This window comes from Strix uralensis, chromosome 2, assembly GCF_047716275.1.
Source record: "Strix uralensis isolate ZFMK-TIS-50842 chromosome 2, bStrUra1, whole genome shotgun sequence".
NCBI lineage: Eukaryota > Metazoa > Chordata > Aves > Strigiformes > Strigidae > Strix > Strix uralensis.
This window is the reverse complement of record NC_133973.1, coordinates 135,659,401-135,673,877: the sequence shown is the minus strand read 5'-3', so window position 1 is coordinate 135,673,877 and position 14,477 is coordinate 135,659,401. Positions and strand designations below refer to the sequence as shown.

Here is a 14,477-nt window from a genome sequence, read left to right as displayed (position 1 = left end):
TTTAACTCCATTGTCCACCATGCTTTGGGTCTGGCCATCCAGCCAGTTTTTTACCCAGCAAAAAGTACACCCGTCCAAGCCACCAATCATCATTCTACAGTCATCTCACAACATCTGTACAAATGCAGCAATTGCAGCTTCAGACACTTCATACATAACTGGCTCATTTTTTACATCTCTCTTCTGTGTGCCGAAGGAAATGAAGCGTATACCATTTTGTTGAGTACATACATATGTACGTACGTGAGTGTCAATACTCATCTGTCTACCTTGCCCATAATAACCTTTGATCCCCATAATAACTTTTGATCCCATCGGCCAGTTTCATCCACATTTGAAAAAAAAAGATCTAAAAAAAATACCAAATTGATCTCATGCGGTTTAATGAATATAGCTGCTGAGCAGGGCTGAGAAAATGTATTTGTGCTCTCTCTGAGCTGCGTTGTTAGCAGAGACTTCACTGGAGAGCGTGTATGAGAACAGAGTACGTTAATAAACACACAAACTCGAAGCAAATATTCAGCTAAAATTTACGCCTCAGTAGATAAATTTTGTTTAAAAAAAGGTTTCGGTAGTTTCTTGCTCATCGAATGATTTATTCTGTTAAACACCTCAGATGCAATAAAAACGATACTCTGCTAGACCATCACAGTTATGACTGATGAATAAACCTCAAAGAAGTTATTTTATTCTGGTAAGTGACGAGGCTGTCCTGCCTGTTCCTATTGACCAGAGTAATCAAACTAAAAGACACATTTCCAGATCAGTTTGCAATGGAGTCTCTGACCTGCAAAGGAAAACTTCAACTTCTGGCACAAACCTGGTCTGCATCTTCCTCAGTTTTGTGCAAAGCTTAGGGCATTTATTTTTATTAGGTAGTACTATGCAGAGATGATGCTACTTGCCTTCAGCTGGTTTTTGTTTAGGAAAGCATTAAAAAAAGAAGGAAAATTGTACTAGCTCTCCTGTACTGTTCAGCATAATTGTTTTCAAGTACTTGAGATTTATACCACTGTGAAGAACAATAGGAAACTGCAAGTGAGAAAATGTTCATCAGTGATCACAGGGAAGAAACATTTTTATTTATAGTTAGGTGGAAATAATAGCAGTTGAAGATCTGGAAGTAGGTGTTGTGATTTAATGCACACCATCCATCTGCCTTGTCGTCACCTCAGCAAATGTCCAGCTGTTTCTGGTGTAGTGAAAGCAAGCTATAAAATAGGATTTTCTGGGAGAGAGCGGAATAAGGAGTAGCCCTTCCCTCCTCTTCATCAAACTGTCTGTCCCCAGGGCGGCTGTTTGCTTTGCAAAATCAGAAAGCGTGCAAGATGAAGCGTGGAAAACAAGTGCCTGCGGCAAAAATGAAGCCCTGTGAGATGGAGACCCAGAACCAAAAGCTCATCCTGAAGGGGCTTTAGTACGATTTTCCAGCGATCACCTTACAGACAGTTTTATGGATCAGATTTTTTTTTTGCTTTCTCGCTGCAACACGCAGCCACAAACAGGTAATACGTTGTTTTTAAGCTTCAGCTACATCCCGGAGATGTCTTCTATTTCTCATCTGATCTGAGGACTTTTAAAGAGATATAACTTACTGCTTTTCTTGGAAATCTACAGCAAAAAAGTTATAATTGCTGTGATATATAAAATAGCTACCAGGCCCAGGGCTCTGAAATCAGCACTTGTGGCTTTTGGGAGTAGGTGGTTTCTCTGCTCGCCGACAAATTACAGCAAGGCGCAAAAACACCTCGAAGCGGTTGCGAGTGTGGCTTTAGGGCGTGGATTTTATGACCTTATTGTTTGCACAGAAGCGTGGTTGACTACAACCCTACACGGCACTGCGCGTAACCTGTGCCGGTTTTCAGTCAGAAAGCTGGAGACTGCCAAATGACGTCACGGCTGATGTCAACCCTGCCAGATTTCTTTGCAGAAGCAGCCGTCAGCCGTTAATGCCTAAAGTTTAGGGGTACGGGGGGGATGCGCTTAAACCACGCCACTCTTGAGCGGTTTCACGCAGCGGCGGCGCAGCAACGCGCGCGGGACTTTTGGCCCCTCTCGCTGCCCGTACCCGGCCGCCGGGCCATGGCGGGACGGCCGGCGCCGCGTCCCACCGCGTCGACAAACGCCAAGAGAACTACAACTCCCGGCGTGCTCCGCGCCGCCGCACATGCGCGACGCTGCCCCCGCGCCATCTTGGCACCCGCTTCTTCCATCTCCCCACTCGCAGAGGGTGGTGGCTGAGGGGTGCGGGGACTACAACTCCCGGCGTACTCCGCGGCGCTCGCGCATGGGCAGTGTGTCCCGCCGCCATCTTGGCCCGGGGAAGCGCTGCTGCCGCCGCCGCCGCCACTAAACAAACCCGAGAGCGGCACCGGGGGGGGAGGAGGGGCTCTGCCGCCGAGGAGCCTTTCGATGTGCCAGGCACGGCCGGGCAGGTGGGTCCCGCTCCCCGGCAGCGCCGCCGCGTCTCCCCGCTTTGCCCGGGGCGCTACCCTTCGGCGAGAGGGGCAGCTCCCCTTCCCCGGACGGCGGGGACCCGCCGGCCCCTCACGGGCCCGGGCCCGCGGGCAGCGCTCCGTCCCCCACCTGCAGGCCGCCGGCGTTGCCCCTCCGCCCAGCGCGGGGAAGCAGCGGCCGCCGCCCGCTCCTTCCCTCCCTCCCTCCCTCCCTCCTGTCGGCGGGGCCGCCCCCGAGCCCGGCGGGGACCCAGCGGCGCTGGCTCCCGCCGGTCCCCCGCGCCGACGGCCGTGGAGGCCCCGAGAAGGGCGGGCGGGGAGTCCCCGGGTGGTGGCTGCCTCCGGGCGCCCTTGTAGGAGATCCTCCCTCCAGCCCCACGCTGGAAGGTGCGACGGCGCCGGGGCTTTTGTTCCCGGTGCCCACCCCCCCTCCACCGTTCCCTGCCTGGGGAGCGCGCCGCGGCCGCGGGCTGGCCCAAGCCGGCTCGCCCCGCTCGCCTCCGGCTCCTCTTTTTCCTTTATTATCCTCGTTGCAACGGGGAGATGCGCCCTCCTTCCCCGCCACCCCCGGAATCTCGCCGCGATGCGATCGGGCGAGGGGGTGTTCCCGTGTTTGGGTTTTTTTGGGGGCTGGTGTTGGTACGTGGAAAGCCAATTTTCACGGTGTTTTTGCCGTTCTGTCATATAATAGGCTAGTGCTAAATGCATTCCCCGGGGGGAAGGGGGAGCGTGCGGTTAGCTGGAGGAGTTCTTATAATAGGTGCTCTGTGCATAAAGAGAGGGAGGAGACTTGAACATCAATTCGGAGAGCGTTTCAGCATAAAAAAAGGCTTGAGAAGGAGATAGGAAACTCGGTAAAAAGGCTTCGGTGATGAATCTGAGCAAGAGAGTGTAGGAGGTCCGTGCCCATGCGAAACTGCTGAATTCCTGCATGGCAGGCATGCCATTACAAAGGTTGGAGCAGGGATGGGAGGGATGTGTCGGTGGAGTTGTGAGCAGGCTGAGGAGAGTTTATATCTATCGGCTTGGGAAATCGATAAATGATGGACTTGCACTTACTGCATTTATATTCCTGTTTCAGCGAGGCTGAGCTCTGTGGGAGCACAAATACAAGGGAAAGATGCCTGTGGTGTGGCCAACTCTTCTGGATCTCAGCAGAGATGAATGCAAGAGGATCCTTCGCAAACTGGGTACAGTAAGATACAATTTGTGGGTCTGTATGTTTGCCCTTTTAAGATTTGCCTGCCTGCTGCTTCCATGAAATACTTTAATATGTCTACAGGCAACTTCCAAGTCATTTCCTGCATTTTGCATGTGTCATTGGTTTGACAGCCCTGGCTTAAAATGATGTTTGGCAGATGCTCTCTGCCTGAGCAAAATGAATAGAGCAGAATTGTTTCGGTTTGGTCGAATCTCTCATGGATGTCCTAGTCCATCTCTGCCTCGATGTTGCAGTGTTGCATTGCTGTTCTTTTTACGGCTATTAACATGCAACAGGATACTCTGTGAGAGGAGGGTCTTCATTTGTTTCTCAGTTCTGTATTAGACACCTTTTTGTACCAAAAAAAAAAAATGGAACCCTGGTTTAACTGGTGCTGTGGGATGGAGTTCAAGTAGTAAAGGTACTATTGTAAAGACTTGAAACAAGAAAATATTATGATGGGTTGTGGTTTGCAGTTACACAGATTATCAGGGAAATGTGAAAACAATGTTCTCGCTTAACAACAGGATTTTGCATTGTTTCAAATGCAGTTCAATATCTGAGACCCCTGCCCAATAGATACATATTGGAGATTGTTTTGTGCTCTGTCCTTGTAAATATACATGTACAAGGAGACATACTTTTGTATTTTGGAAGGTAAAAATACTTGCTGTTCCCTCACGCATCCAGTTTTGGCCACTGCAGGAGAGAGAATCCTTTGTTAGGCCATTGATCGGATCTTGCGCAGTCGTTTTTGAGTTCTTAGAGCTGAATTTCTTTTTATTAAGATTTTTTGGCCAGTTGAATGATGCATAATACTAGAAGGGAAGAAAAAACCCCTTAGATTTCTTTTCATACTTTCTTCTGAGGAGCATAATCTAGGAGATGATGTCAGGAGGAAAGTTGAGACTCCCTATAACTTCCTGTGACCGTCAAGTTACAGCTTTTCTTGTTCTCATTTTACTTGAATGTTAAACGATGATGTGCTGTACTTCTTAACTGTGCCAAGGTTCTCATACATTATGAAGCCATCCACTTTATTTGCTGAGAGTTGAGAATTTGTTTTTTCTCGCTTTGCCCTTTTTATTTCATTCCTTGGGAATCGGATTTGTGTTCTGTTGAAACAGTGACACAGATGTTGCACACAACACTGCAACTAAGCTGTACATCCTTTAAGGTGACAGCCCTAGGTCTTAAGTGAGGCTCAAGAAGTATGAAAACTAGGAGAAAGTGCAGGATGCCAAAAGATTTGGACCGGATCTGTGCTACTAAATTTTGTTAACGTAGCTCTGCTGGCTAGGAACGTGGAAAAAAAACTTCCACCCCAGCTGACGGCGGTGTGCTGGCAGAACCTCGCTGGTGCAGCTGAGCCAAACAGAACTGCAGCTACACCTCCTTCAATGACATAACCTAGGCTGACAGGAAAAAAAAAAAAATTAAAAAAAAATAAATCTTTTTTTTTTTTTTTTTTTGCTGGCATGAGCTGTGTCCCCACAAGGGGGCCCTGCCAGCGTAACAGAGGATCAGCGCCTGTAGCAGCCGTGTCTCTCCTCCGGTAGAGAAGCTCTCAGTTTAAATGTGCACACTACAAGACTAGAGGGTGAAGGAGCACGGGCAGTGGGAGCGAATAGCTGTCTAACGGTCATATCCAGCAACATTCCTCTGCTTTATAGAGTCCCACTTTTCCAGCTCTCAGCCCAACATCTTGGTTGACTGTAGAGCGATAGCGGGTTACTCCATCGTGAGTGAAATGCACTGGTGTAGGTGAGGCTGGAATGCATCCTGAGGTGTGTGGTACCTGGCATTCGTGGCTTATAACTGCATAAGGGGGTGATGGTAGCACCTTACACTTGAGATAATGATATTTGTGAAACCTGTTTTGGCTGTTTGATGTGTTTTGTGTTGGAAAGAGAGGCACCGATTAGTGAGTTAGTGATTGCTACATAGACATAAGGGTGAGTAAGCTAGTTACAGCTGTTCTGTAATCTCTACTAGCTTCCAAAAGGCCATAATGTGCATTTTTGAAGCTCTAGTGTAGAAGATCTCTATTAAAAATGCAGAAAGGAAAAAAAAAAAAAAATCCGTCCTTGCTAAATAATTACACGGTTGTATCTGAGAATTACTTTATGTTGTTAACAGAGGAAAATAATTAGTATCTTAAATATTGTCACATGGTTGTCTAAATAAATGTTGATATTAGCAATAACCATTGCATTAATTAGCAAATGTTTTATAACTAAAGCTGTAAATGCTTCTGTAGGTCACCCAGCATCCCTGTGCAGGCTGCATAGTTAACCAAAGTGACTCTGCTTTGTGTTTTGTCTGCTTAATCAGGACAGGAGAGCAGGACTTCTTTTCAACACAATTCCTTGATTTGATTTGTAAATGAGCTCTTTGGAATCCTAAACTGAAAGCTTTTCAGAATAGCATCAGTCTTCCTTTTGCAGCAAACTTCAGAGGTGTTAGGTTTTGGCCTGCCCCTTTTATTCTTGCTTTTGGTTAACTGGGATCTGTTGTGGGCTTGGTTTGGGTTGGCTGCTGAAATGGGGGCGCCTAATGAAAGGCACCTATGTAAGTGTCGAAGGAATTTGTATTTCTGGTTTAAAGCAGGAGTTTCAGTAACGTTTTCTTAAACTGTGCTAAGCTTAGAATAGCAAGTCATTCTTTGGCAAGTTAGCAGACTCCATTATTTGCGTTAGGTGTATTTTCACCCAGCTGAGTAGAACAAAATTCAGAAGTTTCAGTAGCCTTTCACTATTCTATTTTTTAAAACACTGATGGCATGACATTTACATAGGTCACCTGGAATTAAAAATTTACGTTAAATCAAAGTTGTATTTTTGTGAGTTAATCTCCGTGATAGCTCTACATTTAAGAATAGCTGGATTTTTTTCTTTTGTGTTGAGCAGGTTTAATTGAGTGTGTTGCATTCTTTTCAGATTCAAGCAGTTGTACGTATCAAGTAAATGGGCATAAAAGATTGTGATGATTGTATTTAATAAACTTGAGCCGATACTTTCCATGCTAATTAAGGAAAGGCATTACAAAAAAATCAGTTGCTCATTTCATAGTGTATTTCTTTTTCAAGCCAAGTTTTTTCATGGAACTTTTAATAGTGATACGCGTTAAAGATTTTCTTCTCCTGCTTCTAGAGAATTCTGAGCTACTCTCCAAATTTGGGAACTGTTTCTTCAAGCTTTGTGGCTGAACTGTCAGCTAAGGGGGAGCTTGAAATATTCGGTTGGGTTTATAAACTAGATAATCCTCTGTGATTATACAGTTGTTTCATAGAAAAGCTGTACGCTGCAGAGTAATTGACTGAGAGAGTTTTAAATCATCAATCTCTCTTGAAAAGCACTAAATAATTGAAAGACATGTTCCTCTTAATGATTTTGAAAATTAATAGAATACTGTCAGTAATACTGAAAATAACTTTCTTTTCTTCCCTTTGCTGTGAGCATTAAATAGAAATACTATTTGCTCTAATTCTTCAGAACTGGAGGCATACGCAGGTGTCATCAGTGCCTTACGTGCACAGGGAGACCTTACGAAAGAGAAGAAGGATCTTCTTGGAGAACTCTCTAAAGTGCTTAGGTAACCCTGGCATTTTTAAAATAAGAACCAATGACCTGTTTTCTTTTAAAGTATTGCGTACTTTTTCTATCAGTAGTATCACAAAGCAAATTTTAATTCAGAGAAGTGATTCTTCATCTTGCGGAGTTTTAATTCCTATTCTGCTTGGAGATTTTAGTAAGGAAAACAACTGTGCTTCTGTGGTTGAAGCTTTACTGTTTTGTTGGTGTTTTGTGAGGTACTGAGTGTTAAAAGGATTACAGCTACCTCATGAGTGTGTGCTAGCCTGGAGTTTCGTCAGGGTGGGACTTCAAGGGGTTTGGGCCCAAGTTACATCAAGAAAGCACTCCATGTTCTGTGCAATTTTTTCTGCCATATGCTTTAAATTTATTGCTCTCATTAGGAGGTTGGATTCTAGCTGTTTTGCAGGGGTACCCTGCGAACAGTAGTGTTCTTTTTATTCTTCAGTAATATTTTGGACAATAGTACATTCATTCTTTCTCACTGTGATAGCAAAAGTTAAGTGACAGTCTCTTAAATGTAAATGCCTGTTCCCTTTCGTCTCTTGAGTAGATTATTCATGTTTAATTTTAGCTAGAAGTTTTAGATAAATGTTCATGTCTCCCTCTGACTAAAATATATTGCTGTTTTTTTTAATAGTATTTCAACGGAGCGACATCGTGCTGAAGTTCGAAGAGCAGTAAATGATGAACGACTAACGACTATTGCACACAAGTAAGTTACAGGTCATTTTCTACATGATTTCCAAAGGTACCTTTTGGAAAATCCATTATGCCTTAACTGATAGAACTTTGAAGATTGATGGTGGTTTAAAGAACAGTAGTTAAAACAGTGTATGGATGAAGAAATTATGGTATCAGATTTACATCAGGGAGCTAGAAACAGTTACATCAGGGAGCTAGAAACAGTTACTTTGTACCATTGCATTTTGCATCTGGAGGTGTCCCAGTACAACATAAGAAACAGTCCTTTGTCATGAAGAGCTTTCTATAGGTAGACCAGAGAGTAGAGAAAATAGAGAAATCCATGAGCAGGATGAACATGTTAGCTTTATTATTTTCTGTTTTACCTTTGATTTTATTTAAATCCGTTTGAAAAGGTTATATTAAGAGGGACTTAACTACATAGAAAGACAAAGGGAGGGAAAGAGGTGGCAGAGATTAGTGGAAAACAGTGTATCAGCACAGAGGGGAAAAAATGGTCAGAGTAAAAAAGCTGCAGCAAGCTGACTGATGACATCAGTGTCCACTGTTCTCTGCTTGATGCGGCTGCTGTGCTGGCATCAACTGGGCTGGTTCCTCCTTGCGGTTGCTTTCGCAAGCTCCACATGATTTTGAGAGGTGGAGAGGAGCAAGAGGGCAAGTGCTGATGTATCTTTGATAGTTACTTAACAGTCTTACTATTAAGAACTCTCTTTAAACAGAGCTGGCTTGTAAGTGTCTGTGTTTTTTTCTTTTTCTATGTTACAACCACCGATTTTTAAGTTTGACTACTATAGCTTAGGTGTTACGGGGAGGAAAAAAGGAAATCATACAAATAGCAGGCCACTTGGAGTGAGCAGTTGTCTGATCCAAGACTTGACAAAATTAGCATACTGTTTTAGTGCTGCAGAAGGACATTTAACGTTTTAGTGTTTTAGTGTTCAAGTTTAAAGAGTTAGAAATACGCTATTTATTAAACAAAACCCACCAACTTTCTTACACTCCTTTAAAGGAAGGGGAAATAATAATGAAAAATAAGCATTTAATTGTCAAATCAGGATTCTTTTCTTGAATCGAGTCTCCTTTTTAAGTAGTAGTTCTGCTTTTTAGCATTTTACAGAACAAGCATAAAGTTTGTCCTGAGGTGTTGAACTTCGAATGGATGAGATATTATAATCCAGACAAGGTGCAATTGTGAAGTGCTGCATCTCTTTATTTTTCCTGTCGTAATTCTTTGTAAGTCATGGTAATACAGTTTGGACTTAAATAATTCTCTAACTCATTAGGAAAGCCGACTTTGCTAGCTTTGCTATATGCAACATTTGTAGTCTTATTTTTGATTTTAAAAATGTATTTTTACCTCAGCTGATGTAGCTCGGCTTGTACTATATGAATATGTATGAAGAATGCTGAAGCGTATCAGGATTTAACAACAGAGCAGATCCTCTGCATTTTACAAACTAATTTGTGGTAGCTTTTGCTGCAACTTGCTTGCAATAGTTCATGTGAGAAGTTGTTTTTCAGAATATATTAATACATTAAATGGGTTGATTTGCTTAAGAGCATAACAGCATTGAAAAATAATTTGCCATTTTGGTTTTGCTGATTTGACAAATGACTCATGTAAAACAGTCATAAACAGAATCACTTCTCCATCTAGATAAGAACAGCATTTTTTGGAAGCATTATAGTTTTTGTGTAAGTCCTTAAGAGAAAACCAGAGCAAGCAGGCTGGTTTCTGTTAAGGAAGATGCTCAGGGTATATTTAAATCATTTCATGTTCTGTTACCTTGTTTGGGACTACTTTAATAAGTCTGAGAAACTCTCCTGTTCAGGTAAAACAAGATTTGCATTAGAAGCTGAGGGTTTTTCCCTGTAACGTAATCCATTTCAGTAGTCTTTTATGAAATCTGTTGTATGTCTAGGTATTCTTGTCATCCAGAAGTAGAGTATACCAACTCTACCTGAACAGTAGCTAAACTAATATGGGGGTTTTGAGTGTGACATCCACACACATCTGGCCCTTTAAGGGCTCTGTAAAATAAAACAGTAAAAGAAGCAGCAATTCTTAAATTTTCTATGGGAGGATTTCTACGTCAGGTGGGAAAAATGTAAGGGCTTTCATAAAATGAAGGAAGTTGAAGATTATTGCTCTAGTATGTCTTTAGAAACTGCCTTTTAGACTTCCACTGTTGAAAAAAAGGCACTTAAATAAGTGTACTGAGTATTTTGGAAACTCGGCAGAATACTCACAGAATGTGCGTTTCTGTTTAGTATGTCTGGACCAAATAGCTCTTCCGAATGGTCTATAGAAGGTCGTCGACTGGTGCCGCTGATGCCACGGCTTGTTCCACAAACAGCTTTTACTGTTACGGCTAATGCTGTTGCCAATGCAGCTGTTCAGCACAACGCATCTCTTCCAGTTCCTGCAGAAACTGGAAACAAAGAAGGTGAGAGAAAGCTGGAATTTTACTGCAGTCTGTGGGAATATAAAAATAATGTCACAGTATAAATGGTTATCTTAGATTTTAAGCGTTAGATATTTTAAAAAAGTTGTGAATCTTTCTTATTGAACAATATTTATAGAAATATAAAAAAAATTTTTTTTAAAAGATGCTCTTGTAGCATCTGCAACACAGATCTGACAGCTTTGTGTTAGTGAGCACACTAGCAACTGAAATAAAAAGAAAAAAACAAATTGCCAGGAAATGAGGGGGAAATTCACTGGTTAACTTGTTAAACTCTGTAAACTATAAAAACTTGTACTGATAGCTTAAGATTTTGTAAAGTTCTGTGAGTGATGAAAGATATTTCAGAATATCTTAAGAATGTAAGTAGGTTTTGGTGAAAGTAAAGAAAATTTTGTTGGTTTACTTTCTTTTTCTTTTTTGTTGTTTTGGTTTTGTTGATTTTTTTTTTTTTTTTTACTTCAGAATAAAAATACCAAGTTAACAATTTAAAAGATTGCTTTCTGCTTTCTCTATGCCTTTTAAATAATGCTAGTGTGCATTCCATCTAGCTTGTTTGAATAGGCTCGAATTATGCTTCATATAACTGGAGAATGTGTAACACTTCTTGAAACAGGCTGTTTTATTCTGGTTTTGTGAGAAATACTGGATCGTTGTGCTACTACTTATAAGCAACAGTTCAAAAAAGCTGATTAGCAAAATCAGTTGTTCATTACTGAAGGTATATTTTGGTTTCTTCAGCTCACTCACTGTTGAGGAGAGGCAGTAGCTATTTTCTGTCAGTTACCAGTCTAGATATGGTCATTTACAGAAAAGCAAAACAATAGAAATACTGAATGAATGCTAAAGGGAAAAATAACAAATTGTAAAATAAAACATTAGATTAATACAAATAAAAAAATGTAGATTCAGCAGCACAGATTTCTGGGGATGGGAGGAGGGGAGGTTAGACTTCTGTGTTGTCTTTCAAGGCCATTAATTCCATGGCCATGCTTAGGACAAGCTGGGGAGTATTCAACAGTGACAGGATTGCAGAGGCAAAGATGTGGATAATGACCCAATAAGTCTTTGACTTCCAATCCAATTGTTAAAATAGTGATAGAATAATGGGATTCTGCACTTCAGTTATATGGAAGGTGTCTTTTCTCCTCTTCAGTGGTGGTTTGCTATTCCTACACAAGTACCACTTCAACCCCAACATCTGCCCCTGTTCCAAGTGGCAGTGTAGCGACAGTGAAGTCCCCCAGACCTGCCAGTCCAGCCTCCAATGTAGTCGTCTTGCCAAGTGGAAGTACTGTTTACGTCAAAAGTAAGTGATACTAGCAACTGATTAACAAAAGGGAAAGAAAGGGACAGTCTTGTGGCTGAAGCATGGCCTGACTTAAACACTCTGACCTTGGGCAAGTCATTTAATGCCTTATGCCTTCGTTTAGTCTAAAGAATGAATTTATTGCTTCCCTTTTTCAGAGAAATTGTGTTCAGGATAAATCCACTCACTGTAAAATGCTGCAGGGAGCAGTACTGGCAAGGACAAGAGTGAAAAGTATTTTGAAAATATAGGGACTGCTGTATATCAGTGGGTTTCTAATACAGCTTGTTCAGAACTTGTCTTTAAGGTGGGTCTGCTGGTTGCTTCTGCAGAGGACTTCCCTCTTCCTTCTGCTTAAATAATGAATAATAGTCACTTATTTGAGTTAGGAAAGGTGTCTCATTTCCACTTTCACAGCTGACCTAGACTTTTTTAGAATACAGTACTTTGGCAAGCATTTATATGCTTACATTAACTATGTCTGGCCATTTTGTGATTTATTTGGAAGCGAAGCTTAGTGAGGCTTGCATTCCCAGGCAACTGTGAAAACTCCATAGGAAATCCCACCAGATACCGATCTTCATGTATTTAAATTTGGAAATCCCAGGGCATAACATCTAGAAACAGTCTTTTTCTCTTGTTCCCGCTCCCCCCCCGCCACGCTTCTTTCTTTGGCTAATAAATAAGCTAGTTCTAAAAGCAGAATATGTCCTCATAACATAGGCCCAGCTCATCAAAGGTAGTTTTATTTAATAAGTAAAAGTGTTTCCTTATGTCATTATTTGGTGTTTATCAGAGGGTAGGTGACAGATTAATAGTGAAGTTGATAAGTGCTATTTTTATGCTTGCTGTAGATAGTTTCAATATTTAAAAAATTATTTTAATCTTTATGCTATATGTGCATGTTTTTATAAACTTCTAGCTAGTCATAAATGTCACATTGTACATAAATACAACATTACCTGCAAACCACCATCTTTAATGGCTATAGCAGCCCACAGAACCCATTACATTAAGATTTTTCATTTTTCTGATTTAATGCACTAATCACTCAGCTTTAGTTTAAAGATTCAGGGGAAAATGTTCTTAACCTCTTAAAAATTTAATTTAGACCTCTATTGAATTGTTACATGGTAATGAGTATAAAACCAGTCTAGACACGCGATAGAGGGATGAAAGGTTCTCATTTTTATTCTGTCCATCCCTAGATTTCATTTTTTTCTCCACTTCACGTGCTTCGTTTTGCTCTTTTTTTTTTTTTTTTTTAAGGAATCGTGTCTTTCAGAATATATCAGTCATGTTAGTTTTAACAAGCCTGCTTAAGAGCAAACTCAGGAGTCCTGAGTTACAGTCATGACTTTGCCACTGATTTGTTGTGTGACCTCATCCAAGTCACAGTCTGATTGAGCCATTAACCTCTCCGTGCCTCTGCTTCATTGCTTGTCAAGTGTGAGTTATAGTTGAACTGTATTACCTTTTAGCTAAATGCTTGTCGAAAACTTTGTACAAATGTAGTTTCTAACATGAAATTACAGGAATAACTTTCTTGCAGAACCACAGCAGTGAAAACAGGAGATGAATTGAGCTGTATTTAACATAAAATAATGTTCTGCTAGTTTAATCTTACTTTCTTACTTCTGTGTTCGTTCTTTTGTGTTTGTTTTTTTTGGTTTTTTGTGGTGTTTTTTGCGGATGAGGTCCACAAACAAAGAGCTTTCTCTTCACTATTTCTTGGTGACCCACCAAAGTAGCAGCTGTGTCCAGACATCCTAGCTGCATGTGAATTTTTGATTCAAATGGATTTTGAGACTCTGAAATTCCTGCACGTTTTCAATGTGATTAGTGACCTCACAGTTACAAGTTTGCATAGTGCACTCGCTGCAATACTTAAAAGCCTGTCCGTAATAGACCTTAAAGTCACGTAACCAAATCTCTGCTTTATAGATGGAGATCACTGTTAGGCTTGTTCAGGGCCATAAAGTAAATTGTTGATTAGACCTTTGAAATCCAGACTTGTAGATCCACGCTTCATCTGTACTGCTACAGGCAGCTAAAACTATTTTCTGGAGTTCAAAGCAAACTTAAAATAGAGCCTTTGCTTCTCTAGTTCAGTTTCCCATCTTTGTGTGGATACAACTGTCAGCCTTCTGAAGTGTACCTGCAAATCAGCTTGTACTCGTACTAAGAGAGAATCCCATTTTTCAGAAATCACTTGCTGTGCTGCTGGGCACTTTCTTGTCCATGTTAATTCCTGCGTCTTCACTTTCTGAATGCCAGAATATTTAGTTATTTTAATTGGAGATTGACCGTAATTAGATCTTGACCCTAATTAGGGATTGACTGCCAACAAAGTTTGCTTGGGTCACCAGCAAGACTGCTTTTTGTTGTGACAGTGTTTTTTGTCTTTAAGCCCCAGGCATACAGAACAAGATCTTCAGTCTTTTTCTGCATAGGGGCATTGCGTCTTTTCAGCTTATCTTTTTTTTTTTTTTAATTGTTTAATGCTGGCTAATTTGGTAAACATAAATGTGACTCAATAGCTGTAAGAGATTTTCAAGGTTATTAAACTGTTTTTCTGTAATGTACACCAATTTATGAACCTATTGCCCACTTTGGAAAGTTTCATATGGATTTAAGATCCATTGATCTTGCTGTTATCCTTTGCTCAGCTGAATATTGCAGCAGATTTTTTTTTATATGTGTGCAGTAAATGATTGTGAGGAAGAATGAACTCCTCTGAGGCCGGAC

The 14,477-nt window shown here is 41.3% G+C and overlaps 1 protein-coding gene across 18 annotated transcripts in view; it reads left to right on the top strand.

Annotated features, from left to right (window-relative positions):
* The first annotated feature begins 2,296 nt into the window (after positions 1-2,296).
* EMSY (EMSY transcriptional repressor, BRCA2 interacting) overlaps positions 2,297-14,477 on the top strand; it is a 52,672-nt gene continuing 40,491 nt past the window's right edge. For 14 of the 18 annotated variants that reach the window (XM_074860477.1, XM_074860479.1, XM_074860475.1 and 11 more), the window contains exons 1-6: positions 2,297-2,435; positions 3,538-3,646; positions 7,152-7,251; positions 7,891-7,965; positions 10,227-10,402; positions 11,577-11,729. In XM_074860477.1, the coding sequence (XP_074716578.1) occupies positions 3,577-3,646; positions 7,152-7,251; positions 7,891-7,965; positions 10,227-10,402; positions 11,577-11,729 (574 nt within the window). In that variant the 5' untranslated portion in view covers positions 2,297-2,435; positions 3,538-3,576. Of the gene's footprint in view, positions 2,436-3,537; positions 3,652-7,151; positions 7,252-7,890; positions 7,966-10,226; positions 10,403-11,576; positions 11,730-14,477 lie in introns of all 18 variants that reach the window. The other 4 variants (XM_074860486.1, XM_074860484.1, XM_074860478.1 and 1 more) reach the window with 2 other exon arrangements.